This window comes from Budorcas taxicolor, chromosome 9, assembly GCF_023091745.1.
Source record: "Budorcas taxicolor isolate Tak-1 chromosome 9, Takin1.1, whole genome shotgun sequence".
In the NCBI taxonomy this organism is placed as follows: Eukaryota; Metazoa; Chordata; class Mammalia; order Artiodactyla; family Bovidae; genus Budorcas; species Budorcas taxicolor.
This window is the reverse complement of record NC_068918.1, coordinates 8,955,125-8,973,732: the sequence shown is the minus strand read 5'-3', so window position 1 is coordinate 8,973,732 and position 18,608 is coordinate 8,955,125. Positions and strand designations below refer to the sequence as shown.

Here is an 18,608-nt window from a genome sequence, read left to right as displayed (position 1 = left end):
TTAAGTTCTTCTGCTGTTAAGGAATCAATGATAACTCCCACGAGCCTCTCAAGCCAGTGAAGAAAATCAGTTTTTATCTTCTGTGTGTCAGGAAGCTCGGGGCTAAGCGTTCCTCATTAAACCTCACCACTGCCCATCATTGCCCTCCGTCTCCTCATTTCACAGAGGAGGAAAGTGAATCTCATAGGGGGTAAGTGACTTTCCCAAAGAAACTGAGCTAATGTCAGCAGAGCTGAGACTCAATCCAGATTCCTCTAACTCCAAATCCAAGCTCCTGCCAATAAGCTTTCCACCTCCAGAACTGCTCCTCAGCAGCCTTTCCCACCCCCAGCAATAATGCCTCTTCTCCCTCTGTTGGTTCTTTTTTCATTCATTTTTATATGATCATTCTTAAATTAATCATCGAGTACCTACTGAGCACTAGCCTTGGATGATGACCACTCGTTAAGTGTTTCAAGTGTTTTATATGAAGCATGGTGCTCCTAAGCATGGTCATTTTTCTTATCCAAACATGTCAGAATGGATATAAAAATCATATCACTTTCACTTACTTCCATATCACAAATCCATGATACTTAAATCATTAGAACTCCGTGTCTCCTACCTTCCAGTAAATACTGAAGATTTGAGCTAGCTGGAGGGGGAGAATTACTTCAGAACTATGCAAAAGCTAATATCCTAATTATTTAGGTAATTTTAGTAGCTGAGAATTCTTGGTAAAGTTGTCAACAACATTAAAAGCAGAGCACATGAATGAAGACCATGCTGCTAGTTTATAGTGTAATTTTAAATAAAACATTATGAAATGTGTGCATATATATTAGGAATCCTATTAATTAATATTTACTTATAAATCATGCAATAATAAGAACCTCTGCATCAATTGGTACAGAGTTTCTCAGAAATATAACACAGATTGCTGATAAAATTCCACCTCCAAATATAAGTAAAAGAAGGCATGATCCTTGATTCTTTCCAAAGAGGTATCTTAACCCACCATGGACTGTGGAATATTACTGCTAATTCAAGGACCCTGAACAGTATAGTAAATACAGCAATAAGCCAAGAATAAGCATTTAAAAGCATATCACATAAACTGTTCAATAAGCCATATACTAAAGTGAGCAAATAATACTGAACCAAGAGCAAAAATACAAGTATTTCCTAATTTTTAAAATGATATGCCTGTGGGATACTGCCAGGAGAAACATCAATAACCTCAAAGACGCAGATGACACCACCTTACGGCAGAAAGCGAAGAACTAAAGAGCCTCTTGAGGAAAGTGAGAATGGAGAGTGAAAAAGTTGGCATAAAACTCAACATTCAAAAAACGAAGATCATGGCATCCAGTCCCATCACTTCATGGAAAATAGATGCATAAACAATGCAAAGAGTGAGAGACTTTATTTTCTTGGGCTCCAAAATCACTGCAGACGGTGACTGCAGCCATGAAATTAAAAGATATTTGCTTCTTGGAAGGAAAGTTTTGACCAACCTAGACAGCATATTCAAAAGCAGAGACATTACTTTGCCAATAGAGGTCCATCTAGTCAAACTATGATTTTTCCAGTAGTCAAGTATGGATGTGAGGGTTGGACCATAAAGAAAGCTGAGAGCCAAAGAATTGATGCTTTTGAACTGTGGTGTTGGAGAAGACTCTTGAGAGTCCCTTGGACTGCAAGGAGATCCAACCAGTCCATCCTAAAGGAGATCAGTCCTGAATATTCATTGGAAGGACTGATGCTGAAGCTGAAACTCCCAATACTTTGGCCACCTGATGCAAAGAACTGACTCACTGGAAAAGACCCTGATGCTGGGAAAGACTAAAGGCAGGAGGAGAGGGGACGACAGAGGATGAGATGGTTGGATGGCATCACCGACTCAATGGACATGAGTCTGAGCAAGCTCTGGGAGTTGGTGATGGACAAGGAGACTTGGCGTGCTACAGTCCACGGGGTTGCAAAGAATAGGACACGACTGAGTGACTGAACTGAACTGAATTGCTTTTAGCGTCTAAAAGAGGCCATCTACTATAACTCCCTATCCTTACAGAATAAAGAAAAGAAGCTTGGAAAGATGCTGTTTCATTTAATAGTGGCTCACAATTAATACAAAAGGGCTTGTGATCCCCACCAAGGGCCCAGGTGCAACCTTAGTCAGGCCACCAGCACATCCAGGCACGTGCACAGGCAACGGAGAGCCCTTCCCACAGCTGCTCACCCACCATCCCCACCACCACGCTCCCAAATCTCATACTTAGAGTAGACTCCTGTGGAATAACTCTACCACCAGGTACCTTCCCCATAGGGTTAATATCAGTGTGTTCCACTCTTTCTAGGCCTTAACTGCAGCTTTCTACAGAGGATACTCCAAGAAAGCAAGGGGATTAAAACTATGCAGGCTTAACCATGAAAACTGGAAATAAGGACATTTGGGTTGAATACAGAAAATAAAAGTTGGCCTTAAAGCAGTGTTTCTCAATCCTGGCCCTACTTCAGAATAACGGAGGGACAGTCAAAGAATACGGATAACTCAGTTCAACCCCCAGAGATTCTGACATTGCTCATCTGGGGTGCAACCCAGGCCTCAGAATTTTTCACAGCTCCCAAGGGATTCGAATGCAGGTACGGGATTTAAGCCATTTCAAAATAAAATATAAATGTTAAAGTCGTGTGCTGCACATCTGATTGACGGTACTTTCCTTTCTTCGCACAGGCCTGCGGGTACAAAAGGCCGAGGTGCAGAGAGCACTGGCTGTGGCCACCGTGCACACTCGTGCACGACCGAGTGCTTCCTTAAAGAGAAGCTCCAGAGGGCCGGAAAGTACAGCTTGCTGAGCCCGCGAGCCCTTGCCCTGCCAGACGTCAGAGAGCTGTGCAGCCACACGGAGCAGCTGCCAGCGTGGACTTGGCCTACTTCAGACCAGCTCCTGCTTGGAAATTACAGGTAAGACAAGAGGCCTTGTGGTTCACAGAGGAAAACCTCATCAGATGAGGATAAACACCATATAATGCCCAGGCAGAGGTAACTGCAGAGCTATTACAGGCACAACTATTAACAAAATTAGATATTAAATAAGCAAAATGCCACTGAATCTATGTGACTTGGATTGAAGAATAAGGCCGTTCTACTACAAACTATTACTTCAGAGAAACAACAGACAAATCATGCTAACTTCCGGGTGAAAAAAGTATCTGTTATTTAATAACAAGGGAGGGCAGAAGATGCTTAAAGTCTGCATATTCTATTTCATTGATAATTTGAAAGACTCCAAATACAATGAAAGGCACACAGGAAGGATCAGAGGCATTACTTAAATTTCTGCCAGTTACTTTTCCACCAAGTGGTTACCATTTAACTTGCTACAGAATATTAACATTTTGTCTGTACTACATTTTACACATGAAACTTCAAAATTATTTCTGCTACAAAATCTTACAAGCCTAATTACAGACAATAACTTAAGTATCAAGCCAAGAAGCGGCTTTGAAAATCGACTGTGTATAAGATCGCACTGAATCAAGCACGGAGGGAGGGCACAAAAGCAACTGAGTCTTTGTTCTCCGTGTGACTTATTAATTAAAAGAGGAACGAGGAAGGTTTAGACCTGCGCTTTGAAGCCATCAGAACCAGCCTGCTCTGGAAGCATTCTTTATCTTGTTTATGTCAAAACACAAAACCTGGCATATGTGGTCTGACTGAATTAAAAACACACAGGCAGTATTTCTCTCTGACTCTGAGAGCAATGGGAGAGACCAAAGAGAAGAAAAATTATCACATGTTTACCATGAAATAACTGACGATGTGAAAGGATGGATCTGTGGGCGCTTAAAGCAGCTCCCTGTCTCAGACACCCATCCACAGCACACACCCAGCGAGCACTCTAATCCATGAAACACAGATTCAGTCTTTACAATAACTTTAAGAAGTGTTTATAAGCAATATAATTCTTTAAATTCCAGAAATGAGGTCTCTAAAACAGGAGGTTCAACTGAAAATGCAATGATTTACGTGCGGCAAAAGAAATGGAATAATGTCCTTCCTCCCGAATGAGGGTTGTGTTTCCATTTTTAATTTAGGAGTTCATACAGCTTCACTTGTAATTCAGGTTAGCCGGTTTGCCTCTTAGAGCTACTCAGAATACAATGCAAGCACCTGGGCTTACGGGGCACCTGTGCGACAGACTTCATGATTCAGCGTCTTCTGTCTTGTTGCCTGCAAAGTGCTAGCATTCATCAACAACAACCTACTTCTTCTTAGCTATGTTACACTCTATACTTTTTGAAGGATTGGTATAATGCAATCAGAACTTAAGGGTTTCTACTGGCTTCTAAAATACTGTCTACTGGTTCTCCTACGCAATATTTCCCCTACAATATATCTCCAAAATGACTTGAAACAGCTTTAAGAAATATTTTCCCCTGCAAAAATGGGGGAGGGGTGTGCCTTGCACAGCTGAACATCTTATACTCAGGGAACATGGCACATATACAGGATGACACAGGATGCTAATGAGGAAGAGGGGAGCAGGATGGAGTGACAAGAAGAAGGGATAAAAACGGAAGAGAGAAGTTCTAGAAGAAAAATCTACAAGACTCCTTCCTTGGATTCCTATTATGTTTACCGCTAATTTCACTGAAGAGTACGGAATAGCATCAAACATGGCTGCTAGAGTCAGTTTAGTTCAGTTCAGTCGCTCAGTCATGTCCAGCTCTTTGCAACCCCGTGAACCTCAGCACGCCAGGCCTCCCTGTCCATCACCAACTCCTGGAGTTCACTCAAACCCATGTCCATCTAGTCGGTGATGCCATCCAACCATCTCATCCTCTGTCGTCCCCTTCTCCTCCTGCCCTCAATCTTTCCCAGCATCAGAGTCTTTTCCAATGAGTCAACTCTTCACATGAGGTGGCCAAAGTATTGGAGTTTCAACTTCAACATCAGTCCTTCCAATGAACACCCAGGACTGATCTCCTTTAGAATGGACTGGTTGGATCTCCTTGCAGTCCAAGGGACTTTCAAGAGTCTTCTCCAACACCACAGTTCAAAAGCATCAATTCTTTGGTGCTCAGCTTTCTTCACAGTCCAACTCTCACATCCATACATGACCACTGGAAAAACCATAGCCTTGGTTAGATGGACCTTTGTTGGCAAAGTAATGTCTCTGCTTTTGAATATTCTATCTAGGTTGGTCATAACTTTCCTTGAAAGGAATAAGCTTCTTTTAATTTCATGGCTGCAGTTACCATCTGCAGTGATTTTGGAGCCCCCCAAAAATAAAGTCAGCCATTGTTTCCACTGTTTCCCCATCTATTTGCCACAAAGTGATGGGAGCGGATGCCACCATCTTTGTTTTCTGAATATTGAACTTTAAGCCAACTTTTTCACTCTCCTCTTTCACTTTCATCAAGAGGCTCTTTAGTTCCTCTTCACTTTCTGCCATAAGGGTGGTGTCATCTGCATATCTGAGGTTATTGATATTTCTCCCAGCAATCTTGATTCCAGCTTGTGCTTCTTCCAGCCCAGTGTTTCTCATGATGTACTCTGCATATAGGTTAAATAAGCAGGGTGACAATATACAGCCTTGACATACTCCTTTTCCTGTCTGGAACCAGTCTGTTAGTGTTAATGTCACTATTTTATCTTTGGTTCGTTTTCCCTACATTCTACTACCTGCCTCAGCTCAGTCAGGCTCTAAAGGAACACTTCCTCAGTTCTTTGGTGACCGAGAGCCAAACATCATCAGCTGGTATTAAGAAGTGTTTCAGAGTCTTGCCCACAACTTCCTTGATGTGTGACAATCAGGTGGCTTAATCCCCTTCCTGGAGAGATCCCATTACGCTCTCTGAACACACATTTCACATTTCTGTGTTCAAGTTAGTGCTTTCAGTGGTTCTCAAACTTCAGTTTTCGTCGGAATCACAGGGCCACAATATTAAGCCACAATATTCCATTAACATCCCCACTCCAAACTACAGTCCACAGCTCTCCACCCGGATTCTCTTCACTGCACACTGAACTTATCTAAAAATAAAAAATTAATTTTAGGATGTTTAGTAGCCAAGTATTAAATCCAGAATCCTTGAGGTAACATCATCTTTCTAACAGAATCTTGAAATTTGAAAACCAGACGCAGGGTTCAAAAAACACAAAACCTGTTTAAAAAAAAAAAACTAAATATAACCCTAAATGGAAAGACAAGATTAACATCTGCTACAGGTTAAACTATTCCAAACGCATTACGATGAGCCATGACCTAGGAATGCACATGTACTTTGGGCATTTTTAGCCCTTGTTCCACAAAGGGTCGGTCGACATCTCCCCTCTTCACTTACTCTGTTCTGATTCCACCACTGTGTGCACGCACGGCTCCCGCAGAGGAGGAGCCCTGATCCTCACCCTACTGAGCGGGTCCCCTCCCTAGGAGGCTGGATCTCACTCTCTGATCCTCCTCCCATCACAACGGGGCTCTGGGAGATCTCCAGAAACGACAGATCAGCAAGGCCACTTTGTTCCAGGTATGAACACTCACATAAAACCCTCTCTAAACATGCTCATTCAGTAAATGTCACCAAAGTGCCCCTCCCTGCGAGGGACTGTGCTAATCTAGGAATACAGGGGCGATGAGAAAAGACACTCCCTGGAAGCATGGAGTGCAGGCCCGATGGAGAAGACAGGCTGATTCAACCATCTTAATTTCGTTCACGATCTCTGAACAGTACAGGTTATTATCAGGATCCCCAGCAGGAGAATCTGTTCTAGTCTTGGAAGGCAGTCGACGAAGGCAGAAGAGATTTTAAACCTATGTCAGCAGAGAAGAAGACTCTATCACACAACTAGACCAAAAGGAGACCAAAAGGGAAGCATCCTCCAGAGAGAAAACACCTGCCTAAAAGCTTGGGGCCGAGACAGAACACGGTGGATGCAAGTGAAGTTGAAGAAAGTTCGTGCATCACAGAGCAGAACGAGGGGGGCATGGTGCTGAGGGGCTGGGCTGGGCTGGAAGCAACTACTGCACTGCGGAGAGGCTCAGGGTCCATTTTATGGGGAGGGGACTTCACCCGAAAGTAAGTGAGAGGACCTGAGACCAGGCTGCAACGTGCACTTGAACACCACAAGGCTACGACCACAGACGTGAAGTCCGGTCGGGGATTTTCAGACAAAACCGAGGCAGTGGTCACAGGGATGCAGAAGAGGGGAGGGAGTCCAGAGACGCCCAGCAAGTAGAGATGCCCAGCTGGGGCACTGCCTGGACATGCCAGATGCCACCCTGAAACCCAGCACAGGCTGCACCACACAGTGAGACTGGAGCCTGGCACAGGAAGGACTGAGGGTCTCCATCTGGAACACTCCATGCTGAGGAATGCCTGGCTGCCCCACCCAAGCCCAGCCTCAGAAGCTCCTGGCTCCCTCAGGCCCAGCCCCGCACCAGGACTTGGCAGGTCCTCCTTACTATCTCCACAGTTCCTCTTAGAGCCGGCTCCTCTGATGATAAGGAAGGTACTCACATTCCTAACTCATCACCTTGTCTCTGTGAAAGCCATTCAATATCCTGAGCTTTTTTCAGCCTTCACTTTAATATCTTTGTATGCTGACTGTCTCTAATATCTAAAGTTTAATTCAATTTTTATATATAATGAGTAAACCAATTCTAATGTACAATTATAAATGAATTATTTTCCAGGCTTGCCTCAGACTCCTCAAAATTATTCAGGCCACATTCTCTGCGGTTGATATACATTATGCCTGTGTGTTTTAAATCACCTGCAATTTGAGACAAACTCCCATTCTAATATAGTTGACAGTTTATATTACAAGAGCTTATGTGAAGAAGGAAATGCTTAGGGCTTCATTTTCTGTGCTCTTTCAGCATCTGTAACACAGGGAGGGCCCCAGCGTATAAATGCTGAGCCCACAACTGCGTCTGCAAGTCTGTTATTTGCTGTGTCTCTCCGGTACGTGGTCTGCAACCAGGTGAGAAGGAAAGGACGGGGCAGAGGCTGGGCAGACAGGGCCAGCAGAGAGGCAGCCGGCAGCCAAGACGAGCCCCAGACTGGGTGCCGTGCTGACACCTGGCCCCTGCTCTGAGGCTTCATCAGCATGGTGAGTCCAGCTAAGAACCTCCGCCTGGATGCAGACTTACAGGAAACGAGATGTGTGGTCTGCCTGGGGGAGGCAGCGGGTAGTGAGGGTTTGCTCCTCCAGGTGTGAAGCAGTAAGGGGGAGTTAGACTAACTTGAGCAGAGTCAGCAAGAAGGACAAGGAGGCTTCAGAAGCCATCTGGCTGGGCCAGTTGTTTCCCAGGACCCACAGCCAGAAAGAGCCAAATTCAACCTAAACAGACAGCTGCCCTGCCCACCACACTCCCCAGCCCGCAGCATGTGATACCGAAGCCACAGATGCCACGTACGTGCGTGCTTGGTCCTGTCTGACTCTTTGCCACCCCATGGCCTGCAGCCCTCCAGGCTCCTCTGTCCATGGGATTCTCCAGGCAAGAATACTGGAGTGGGTTGCCATTTCCTCCTCCAGGGGATCTTCCCGACCCAGGGACTGAGTCCAGGTCTCCTGGGTCTCCTGCATTGACTGGCGGATTCTTGACCACTGCGCCCCCCGGGAAGCCATGAGCATTTATTATATAAACAGATACATCAATGAGTTAATTTGGTTTGACATCCTACTTTATTTTTACTTTGGCTCGTTGTTAGTCCGGTAACCTGTATATCATTTATGAAGGTACTGAGTACTTAAATTTTAGGAGAAAAAGCATTTATCTGACATCTCCATTCTTCCTAGCAACTGTCCAGACACCCCTTGCCTGCCCCATACCCTCACGCACAAACACAAACACATGCTGATTTTAGATCTAAATCTGCTCACTGAAGTCTTAGGCCATCGTTTCCACTAATAACGTCCTGTGCCTGACAACACACTCCATTCAAACCCTGGTCAACATTCAAGAACAGCTACTAACGCCTTCCTGTCTAGTTTCCATGCTCTGGGTCTCCCTCACCTACCTACTCAAGTCCCAACTAAATCCTTACAACATCATAAGGCTGTCATTTAACAGGAAGCTATTGTATAGAACACAGTTTTTGCCTCTTTCTCATTTTCTCTCCTATAAATCAAGAAGATTCTTGGGGGAAAAAAAAGCAGCTCTCTAATTTGCTTGTTATCTCCCCCACTTCTCCACTCTTTAAGTTAGGATGAGCTCAGTTACAAGGAAGAGAATCCTAGTATAATAATGGCTTAAACCATCAGTTGCTCAGTAATGTCCAACTGTTTGCAACCCTATGGACGGAGGCCCTCCAGGCTGCTCTGTCCATGGAAGTGACCACTGTTCACCTTTGAAAAATTCTTAATAACGTCACCCTAGAGTTGCTTAGGTTGCTCAGCAATGACAAGAAGGACCAAGGCTCTTCTTACCCTCCTGATCCATCACCCTTACCACGCCGATGTAAATTTTTCAGTATTGCCTCATGGCTGCAACGTGGCTACCACCGTTTGACGCTCACATCTTCAAGTGGCACCGCCCACATAAGAAGCAAGCAGTCGAGGTAGAAACATTTTAAAGTTTGCAGCATTCACGGACTTCAATCTCTTTATACAAAGTGGCAAATGTTTATCAAAAGCTCCCAAGATTCTCTTTTAGTTTCCATTGGTCCCTGTCTAACCTTAGGACCATACTGGCAAAACAAGTCTCAGCATTTCACAGGTGAACAAACATGGGTGCATGTCTGCCAAATCAAAACTGTAGTATTTTAGTCAGGAAGAAGGAACTAGGCTATTGTGCAGAAAATCAAACTGTCTGGCACACATCACCTAGAAGGCTTTGAGAAATGTGACACTGGATGTCCACATTCCTATGGTCCATACCCCCTCCCTCCCTATCCCCTACCCTTCTACAATCATGGCATATGGTCCCATGCCATTGGGACTTTATTTTGGGGAGCTCCAAAATCACTGCAGATGGTGGCTGCAGCCATGAAATTAAAAGAAGCCATTTGCTCCTTGGAAGGAAAGTTATGACCAACCTAGACAGCATATTGAAAAGCAGAGACGTTACTTTGTCAGCAAAGGTCCATCTAGTCAAGGCTATGGTTTTTCCAGTGGTCATGTATGGATGTGAGACTTGGAGTATAGAGAAAGCCGAGCGCCGAAGAATTGATGCTTTTGAACTGTGGTGCTGGAGGAGAGTCTTGAGAGTCCCTTGGACTGCAAGGAGATCCAACCAGTCCATCTTAAAGGAAATCAGTCCTGAATATCCACTGGAAGGACTGATGTTGAAGCAGAAACTCCAATACTTTGGCCACCTCATGCGAAGAGCTGACTCATTAGAAAAGACCCTGATGCTGGGAAAGATTGAAGGTGTGAGGAGAAGGGGACGACAGAGGATGAGATGGTTGGATGGCATCACCAACTCAATGGACATGAGTTTGAGTAAACTCTGGGAGTTAGTGATGGACAGGGAGGCCTGGCGTGCTGTAGTCCATGGAGTCGCAAAGAATAGGACACGACTGAGCGACTGAACTGAACCAAACTGATCCCCCCACCCTCCCTATCTCTCTACCCTTCTTTCCTCCCGTCCATCCTTCTGTTCTTCCTAACTTCCTTTGAGAATCTATAGAAAAATAAATCAGAATAATGAAATAGACAAGTTCTTTAAATGCTGTATAAACCATGTCACGCTTCCTTATTTGTTTACCATGCCATTTCATCTCTGCCTTATTCAACCCTGGTTCTCTCAGCTGTTTCAGTGTCTAGCGGAGGCTGTAAATTGAGTTCCCCAGTCCCTTGGTCAGGAAGCACTCCATTCACCATTTATCGAGGGTCTGTGGTCCCTGAACACTGGCAAACAGTTGCCAAGTATAAAGAAGCCCAAACAACTACAGACAGAAATATTTAACAACATAAATCACCTACGCAATAGTTTGACTTTCAGGGCTGGCACTTTCTTAGGGCAAGGTGTGTCAGTCTTTTCAATCACATGTCTTCAAACAGCAGCGACGTTCCTCCTTTATTTTCCTATCACTCTAATAACCCCCCTTGTAGTTTTTTCCTTTTTCCCTTTCAGTTCAGTTCAGTCGCTCAGTCATGTCTGACTCTTTGCGACCCCATGAATCGCAGCACGCCAGGCCTCCCTGTCCATCGCCAACTCCCGGAGTTCACTCAGACTCACGTCCATCGAGTCAGTGATGCCATCCAGCCATCTCATCCTCTGTCGTCCCCTTCTCCTCCTGCCCCCAATCCCTCCCAACATCAGAGTCTTTTCCAATGAGTCAACTCTTCTCATGAGATGGCCAAAGTACTGGAGTTTCAGCTTTAGCATCATTCCTTCCAAAGAAATCCCAGGGCTGATCTTCTTCAGAATGGACTGGTTGGATCTCCTTGCAGTCCAAGGGACCCTCAAGAGTCTTCTCCAACACCACAGTTCAAAAGCATCAATTCTTCAGCGCTCAGCCTTCTTCACAGTCCAACTCTCACATCCATACATGACCACAGGAAAAACCATAACCTTGACTAGACGGACCTTAGTCGGCAAAGTAATGTCTCTGCTTTTCAATATGCTGTCTAGGTTGGTCATAACTTTTCTTCCAAGGAGTAAGCGTCTTTTAATTTCATGGCTGCAGTCACTATCTGCAGTGATTTTGGAGCCCCCAAAAATAAAGTCTGACACTGTTTCCCCATCTATTTCCCATGAAGTGATGGGACCGGATGCCATGATCTTCGTTTTCTGGATGTTCAGCTTTAAGCCAACTTTTTCACTCTCCTCTTTCACTTTCATCAAGAGGTTTTTTAGCTCCTCTTCACTTTCTGCCATAAGGGTGGTGTCATCTGCATATCTGAGGTTATTGATATTTCTCCCGGCAATCTTGATTCCAGCTTGTGTTTCTTCCAGTCCAGCGTTTCTCATGATGTACTCTGCATAGAAGTTAAATAAGCAGGGTGACAACATACAGCCTTGACGTACTGCTTTTCCTATTTGAAACTATTTATCTGAATCTATCCATTTATTTCTCACTTTTTAAGTTTAAGCTAACAGATGGTGAGACAGATTATTCACAAACATCTGCACTGAAATGTTTTACCTGCAACTCCTGATGTAAGCAAAAGAGTATTTAACTACATGATACATGAAAACTTATCTTGCAGGTACTGTAAGGGAAAGAGTCCAGACTAAAAACAAGTTATCACTGAGGTCCACTCATGTCCCAAACAAATCACACACACACCACTGTCTTGGTGTTGTAAACAGACGCTCGATGGTAAACAACAGCTGGGTACTGTGGATGTTATGATATTCACAGTTTGGTATTAGTGGGAACTGCTGCATGTGTGCCATTATACCAATCACATGACTGTACAAAAAAGGTATGATATATTGACTGTCTGCTATTCATAGATATTCTCAAAGTGACCACTGCATAGAAACCAGAGGGACTAAAATGTGGCTGTAAATCTTCTAACAGTATTTTTGCTCAGACAATAATGAGACTTTAGTTACATACGGATATTCAGTTCAGTTCAGTTCAGTTGCTCAGTCATGTCTGACTCTTTGCAACCCCATGAACTGCAGCACGCCAGGCCTCCCCGTCCATCACCAACTCCTGGAGCCCACCCAAACTCATGTCCATTGAGTCAGTGATGCCATCCAACCATCTTATCCTGTCGTCCTCTTCTCCTCCTGCCCTCAGTCTTTCCCAGAATCAGGGTCTTTTCAAATGAGTCAGTTCTTCCCATCAGCTGGCCAAAGTATTGAAGTTTCAGCTTTAGCATCAGTCCTTCCAATGAACACCCAGGACTGATCTCCTTTACGATTGACTGGTTGGATCTCCTTGCAGTTCAAGGGACTCTCAAGACTCTTCTCCAACACCACAGTTCAAAAGCTTCAATTCTTCAGATATTAGTTCAGAGTCTTCCTGAAGTTAGCTGGTACTGTTACCCACAGCAGGCAAAGGTTCACTGTACCGACGCATCCTACCATGGCAGCCACACTCTTTCCACGGCTCCTTTCCTCTTTCCACCCTGGAATGTCGGAACCTGCAGCCTCCCCATCAAAGGCCCACCCACCCTATAGCCTCATCCACAGTGACAAGGTCACTATCACTTAGATACCAATGGATCCTTGCTGTCAGTCTATATTTCCAGGCTGCTTATCCCCTCTGAGTTTAAGGACCCTACTTCTTTCCTTCTAGGTATATCTCCCTGGACTCAACCTTCTATCATATACCCTGATTTCTGTGTTCACTGTCTGGATTTAAAGCACTACAATCAAACCAGTCCATTCTAAAGGTGATCAGTCCTGGGTGTTCTTTGGAAGGAACAATGCTAAAGCTGAAACTCCAGTACTTTGGCCACCTCATGCAAAGCGTTGACTCATTGGAAAAGACTCTGATGCTGGGAGGGATTCAGGTGCAGGAGAAGAAGGGGATGACAGAGGATGAGATGGCTGGATGGCATCACCGACTCGATGGACGTGAGTTTGAGTGAACTCTGGGAGTTGGTGATGAACAGGGAGGCCTGGTGTGCTGCAATTCATGGGGTCGCAAAGAGTAGGACACAACTGAGCAACTGAACTGAACTAAATCAACTTAATGAACTAGAGACCTCAAATGCCCTCCACACCTCCAGCTGCCTTAACCCACTTTGAACTCATTCACAGAAGTCTCAAGTGCTTATTCTGGAATCGTTCATTTTAGTTCTAACAGTCACAGATCTAGCCTGACTCCTTACTCTTCACATAGCCTTAGGTAAACCCTTTCAGAACCTGCCTCCTTGCTTCCCATCACGGCTCGCATCAAAGCATACTCTACATTCCACTTCATTTGATGAACATGGATTTAGCACCTGCTGTGAGTCAGGCTTCGGGGTGGGTATTGAGTAGAGGGTGCTGAGCAAATCAGAGACCCTCTACTTAGCAAGGCTGGACTCAAGTCAAGGAGATAAGGAAGGGACCACCTAAGCAAATAAGCAAATAACCAACAGGGGGGTGTTTGGGTGAAAAAATAACTGTGGGCGCATGCATGTAGAGTGGTCACTGAGCAAGTATGGCTTAGAAAAAAGACCTCTACGAAGGGGAGAGGCAATCATATGTCAGCACCTGATCAGAGCAGAGATTCACTGCAAGATGAGCCCACAGCAGTCAGTGGGAAGCCCACAGTGCCCAGAGCACATGCGCTATGCAGGGAAGCAGAGGTGATATCATGGTGACATCACCAGCCAAGCCACCAGTGGGAATCTGGTGCGAGGCACAACGGGGAGTCAGGAAAAGGTTTTTGGCAAAGGAGTAAGATGATCTGATTTATGTTTTCAACAGATCACCAAAATTAAGTTTTACTATCGCAATATGAGGGTCATCCCTCGGAGTCAAGAAGGTAAAGGGATCCTGAGGAAGGAGGTGCCCATGTGCTCTGGTCTGTCCTGGGGGGGTGCCCATTTTCCCTGCCATTCTCAGATCATTCTTATGGCCCCATTTCACTCTCTCATAGGGGTCTTAAGGGAACCACCCTGGCCAACTCACTGCAGGGATATTCCTCAGGCTGACACCCGGAGTCTTTCCAAACCTGCTCCCCATCAGATCTCTACCTCACAGTGTCCTGGGCTCTGGAATACAAAACTGGCCTGCTGGATGGGACATGGATTATCCCTGCTGCCCTGGCTCTTGTTCTTCCTTCTGACCACAGGCTATGATCACCTCACTATCAGACAGACCCTTGAGGGCCCAGACCCGAGGAGCCTCTCCAAGGACCAGAAGAATGAATGGCTTCCTTTTCTGCACTTTCTCTATGGTAACAGTCATCACAACTAGGTTCGTTATCGTAGGTCTGCTTTCTCTGCTGGAATGGTCGGTACTCCATGGTAAAGGCAGCAGCTTTCCTGTGTATTTCTGGGTCCTCGCCACCCACTGCACAGAGCTGGGACTTGAGACAGCACTGCTGGACGAATTATGCAATGTAAAAGCAACATATAATACAGAGTAAGATATAAGGATGACTGAAGATTTTAAAATTAATTTCTCCAGGAGGCTTAAAGCAGTATTGCCTTCATCTCTAGACAATTTTCAGTCTCCAACTTCAGCCTCATCCATTAGAAAGTGACAACAAGCTATTTTTTTTTTTTACTTTTAATAAATGACTAAAAGCAAAAAATCTTTATAGTGCAAGAAGTCTAATTTTAGGAAACCGAACAACTTGAGTGTTTTGGTAATGCGTTTCTAAGTAACTGTGAAGCTGACATAAAACAGATTGACACATCCCCAAGTTACATCCACTTACCACTCTTAAATGATCCCGAAAAAATCCTGCTCAGGAGTAGTTTCTGACGTAATTGTAGAACTTCAGCTTCCAAGGCTTCGACTTTTGATCTCCACCTTGATTCCTGCCCGGACACCATCCTCGCAAGATGCTCCGTATATTCTCTGCTGCTTTTGTCTGCTGGTTTGGAGCGGATAATTGCCAAGGCCAGGGCCAGCTTTGAAGTTCTCAGATACCATGTTTGATTATCCATCTTGTTTTTTGTCCCTGTCATGTAATTAAAAAAAAAAAGTTACAGAAATCCCTTTTAACTTTTACAGTACATTTCATTTAATCAAAATTGATTGCATGGAATGACACTAATTAATAAGTTTACATTGGAAGCCATCTAACAGAACAATTTCTCAAGAAGTGAAGGCAGTGTGAAAAAAAAAAAATAAAACAGAAGAAAAACGCAAACACATGCACATTAAGTGTATTAAGATTCAAAGCAGTAGATCCAGATAACCTGACAAATTCTTGGACTGCAGAAAAAGAGATTAATTCATTTAGTGGTTTCTAACCAGAGGCACACATAGGAATCTCTGAGGGAGCTTTACACATACATAAATGCCTGGTCTCATCCCTCCAAAATTCTGATTCAGCAAATCTTGGATAGGACTGAGGCTTTTATACATTATAAACAGTTCACTGAGTAATCAGAGCCACTAACTTAAATCGTTCATTTAAATTTAAATCCTTCTCCCCTCTAATCCACCCTAAGTCCTGAAGTCCACGCTTCCCAAGCCTGCATTCCTTTACCTCCTGTTTGTGTCTCTAACCAGGCCCCTCGAATCCACATTAAGAACAATCTTGCAAATATTTGCACCATTTAAGCTGTGACTCTGCCTTGAATCCGCACCTCCAAAGATTTCCAACTGCCACCGTGAGCAAACTTTTCCAAACCAGCACTGGACCACAGCCTGACCGTCAAGAGGACAACACGACACCGCATTCAGCGGCTCAACACCATCACCCCTTCTGAAGTATAAACCCCTGAGGACCTCCACCGTGACTGACTGAGTTTCAGGGTTTTGCACGTAAAATGTGCGACATTAACATTTTTAATCGATGGTTGAAAAGGACAATGGTGCAGAAAATTCAGGACTTTAACTGCCACATCTACCTGCTAACACAATGTCAAATTCCACATCTCAGACTTTGTTCCCATCAGTTTCTCAAGGCTATTTCTTCCACTGTGGTTGGATCTCAGTCATACAAATAGATGTACACAGTCCCAGGTCACTCAAATTCACATCTCCGCTCCTGAATTTTCCCAAATTATGACGCTCCAACTCTTACAGCTGCCAAGGCCCTGTGTACACCTTTCAAAGAACACTGCATATACCCGCATATCCAGTCTTACCAGATGCTTGCCCTCCTCTGCAATGATTACCTATCTGATATCCTACAAATTTTTACTGCCAATATACAATCTAACAGGTAGCATAATGCTGTTTTACTATAATCAGAGATGAACACAAGAATGTGTACATATATATATAAAATACAATGTATATTATAGGAATATTTATAGTATTTAAATTGGACAATCAAATAGTTAAGTAAATAATGGTATATTATATAAATAATTACACATCCATTTAGTATCAAATTTTTCAAAATATCTTTATTATTAGCACATGGTGTTAACAATGTACTGAACGGAAAAACAGTGAGTTTATGAAATTATACGTATAATAGATTGCTCTTAATTATGTGTAAAATTGAAAATACAAAAATTAAACAGGACTCCTCTCTACTGGAGAATTATTACTGATTTTTCCATATTTCTCTAAATTTTCCTGATTTTCTACACTGACTACATATCAAATTGTAATCAGAAAAACATTTCTAAAAGATGGATTTCTAAGAGCAAAGTACAGCTGCCATTTTCCCAACCTTTCACAGCTGTAGAATGTACCATGGATTAGCTGCTGTTAAGATGGACACACTAATGAGAGCTGTGGCCCCGCTTGCTTCAGCCCTGGCATCAACCGTCTCACTTGGCTGGCGCGCCCTCCATCCGCGGCGCTGGCCACGGCGAGCGGGAGACCACGCCTCTCAGCGCTTCTGAAGGCGCCCTGGGCAGAGCGCACGCAGGTGTGGACGCCGCTCCCTAAGGAAGGCTGACACTCACACGCAACAGTGCTGAGCACAGGAATAATAAGAATAAGCGACCTGCGTAAAGTGTTTCTGTTAGAAGAGAATCTGCCACCCAACTATGAATCGTGGGAATCCTGACCAAAAAAAAAAAATATATATATATATATCAGCTTATTAGCATAAGAAGACAAAGTTCTCCGGATAATAAAAACACAGCAAACTCCTGTCATTTTGTGGAGATATTTAATTAATTGATTTAAGCAAGCTCAAGCTGATTAATTAGATGTTCTGATTTTTAAGTTATCTGATGAGATGTTAAGGGGCTTCCCTGGTGGCTCAGATGGTAAAGGATCTGCCTGCAATGCACGAGACCCAGGTTCAATCCCTGGGTTGGGAAGATCCCCTGGAGAAGGGAATGGTTACCCACTCCAGTATTCTTGCCTGGAGAATTCCATGGACAGACCTGGCCGGTTACAGTAAACGGAGTCGCAAAGAGTCGGAAACAACTGAGCAGCTAACACTTTCATGTGATGTTACCAGTCTTAAAACCATGCTGAGTATCAGTCAACAAAAAAAGATCAAATTAGAAAGTCTTCCTGGATCATATGTATACCACGGTCATTTTTCTAAGCATTAATAAGAATGAAACGTACCACAAATAAGCAGAATACAGGTCCCAATAGGCATCTTTGGTACAGACTTCCACGGTAGAAATCACATTCAAAATGCACACAGACTACAACCTATATCCAAACAGAGAAGGCTTTTATTAATAAACCCCTTCCTGATGTCTTTAATTTTTTATATGTGTATATTATAAACACATGGTTCTTTATTTTAGAATAGCATTCCTATCCTCAAAGTGCTATTTGCAAGGTGAAGGTAATTCTATTTCCCTTAAAATTTCATGGAGAAAATGATAAGCTTCCTAGATATATCCTCTGTTTGTTTAATTGAGAAAAGAATTAGTAGTAACTTTCAGAAAGTCTTTTGTACCTTCATTTGATGTACAAATAATTATAGTAAATAATCAAAATGAACACTTAATGTTCCCCAAGAAGGTATTTAGTGTCACTGAATTCTTAACAGCTTAAAATACAAAATTTTAACGGTCTTTTTAGAATAGCACATTTGATCAAATGGGCTTTCTTTTCTTGCATTTGGGAACAGTCCCTACCATAGCAAAGTTCCCCACAGGGTAACAGAAAAATCCT

The 18,608-nt window shown here is 43.7% G+C and overlaps 1 protein-coding gene across 1 annotated transcript in view; it reads right to left on the bottom strand.

Annotated features, from left to right (window-relative positions):
- MEI4 (meiotic double-stranded break formation protein 4) overlaps positions 1-18,139 on the bottom strand; it is a 198,538-nt gene extending 180,399 nt beyond the window's left edge. The window contains exons 1-2 of the mRNA XM_052646102.1: positions 18,048-18,139; positions 15,271-15,516 (exon numbers count right to left, since the gene is read on the bottom strand). Coding sequence (XP_052502062.1) covers positions 15,271-15,516; positions 18,048-18,081 — 280 coding nt within the window. The 5' untranslated portion in view covers positions 18,082-18,139. The remainder of the gene's footprint in view (positions 1-15,270; positions 15,517-18,047) is intronic.
- Positions 18,140-18,608: the final 469 nt, after the last annotated feature.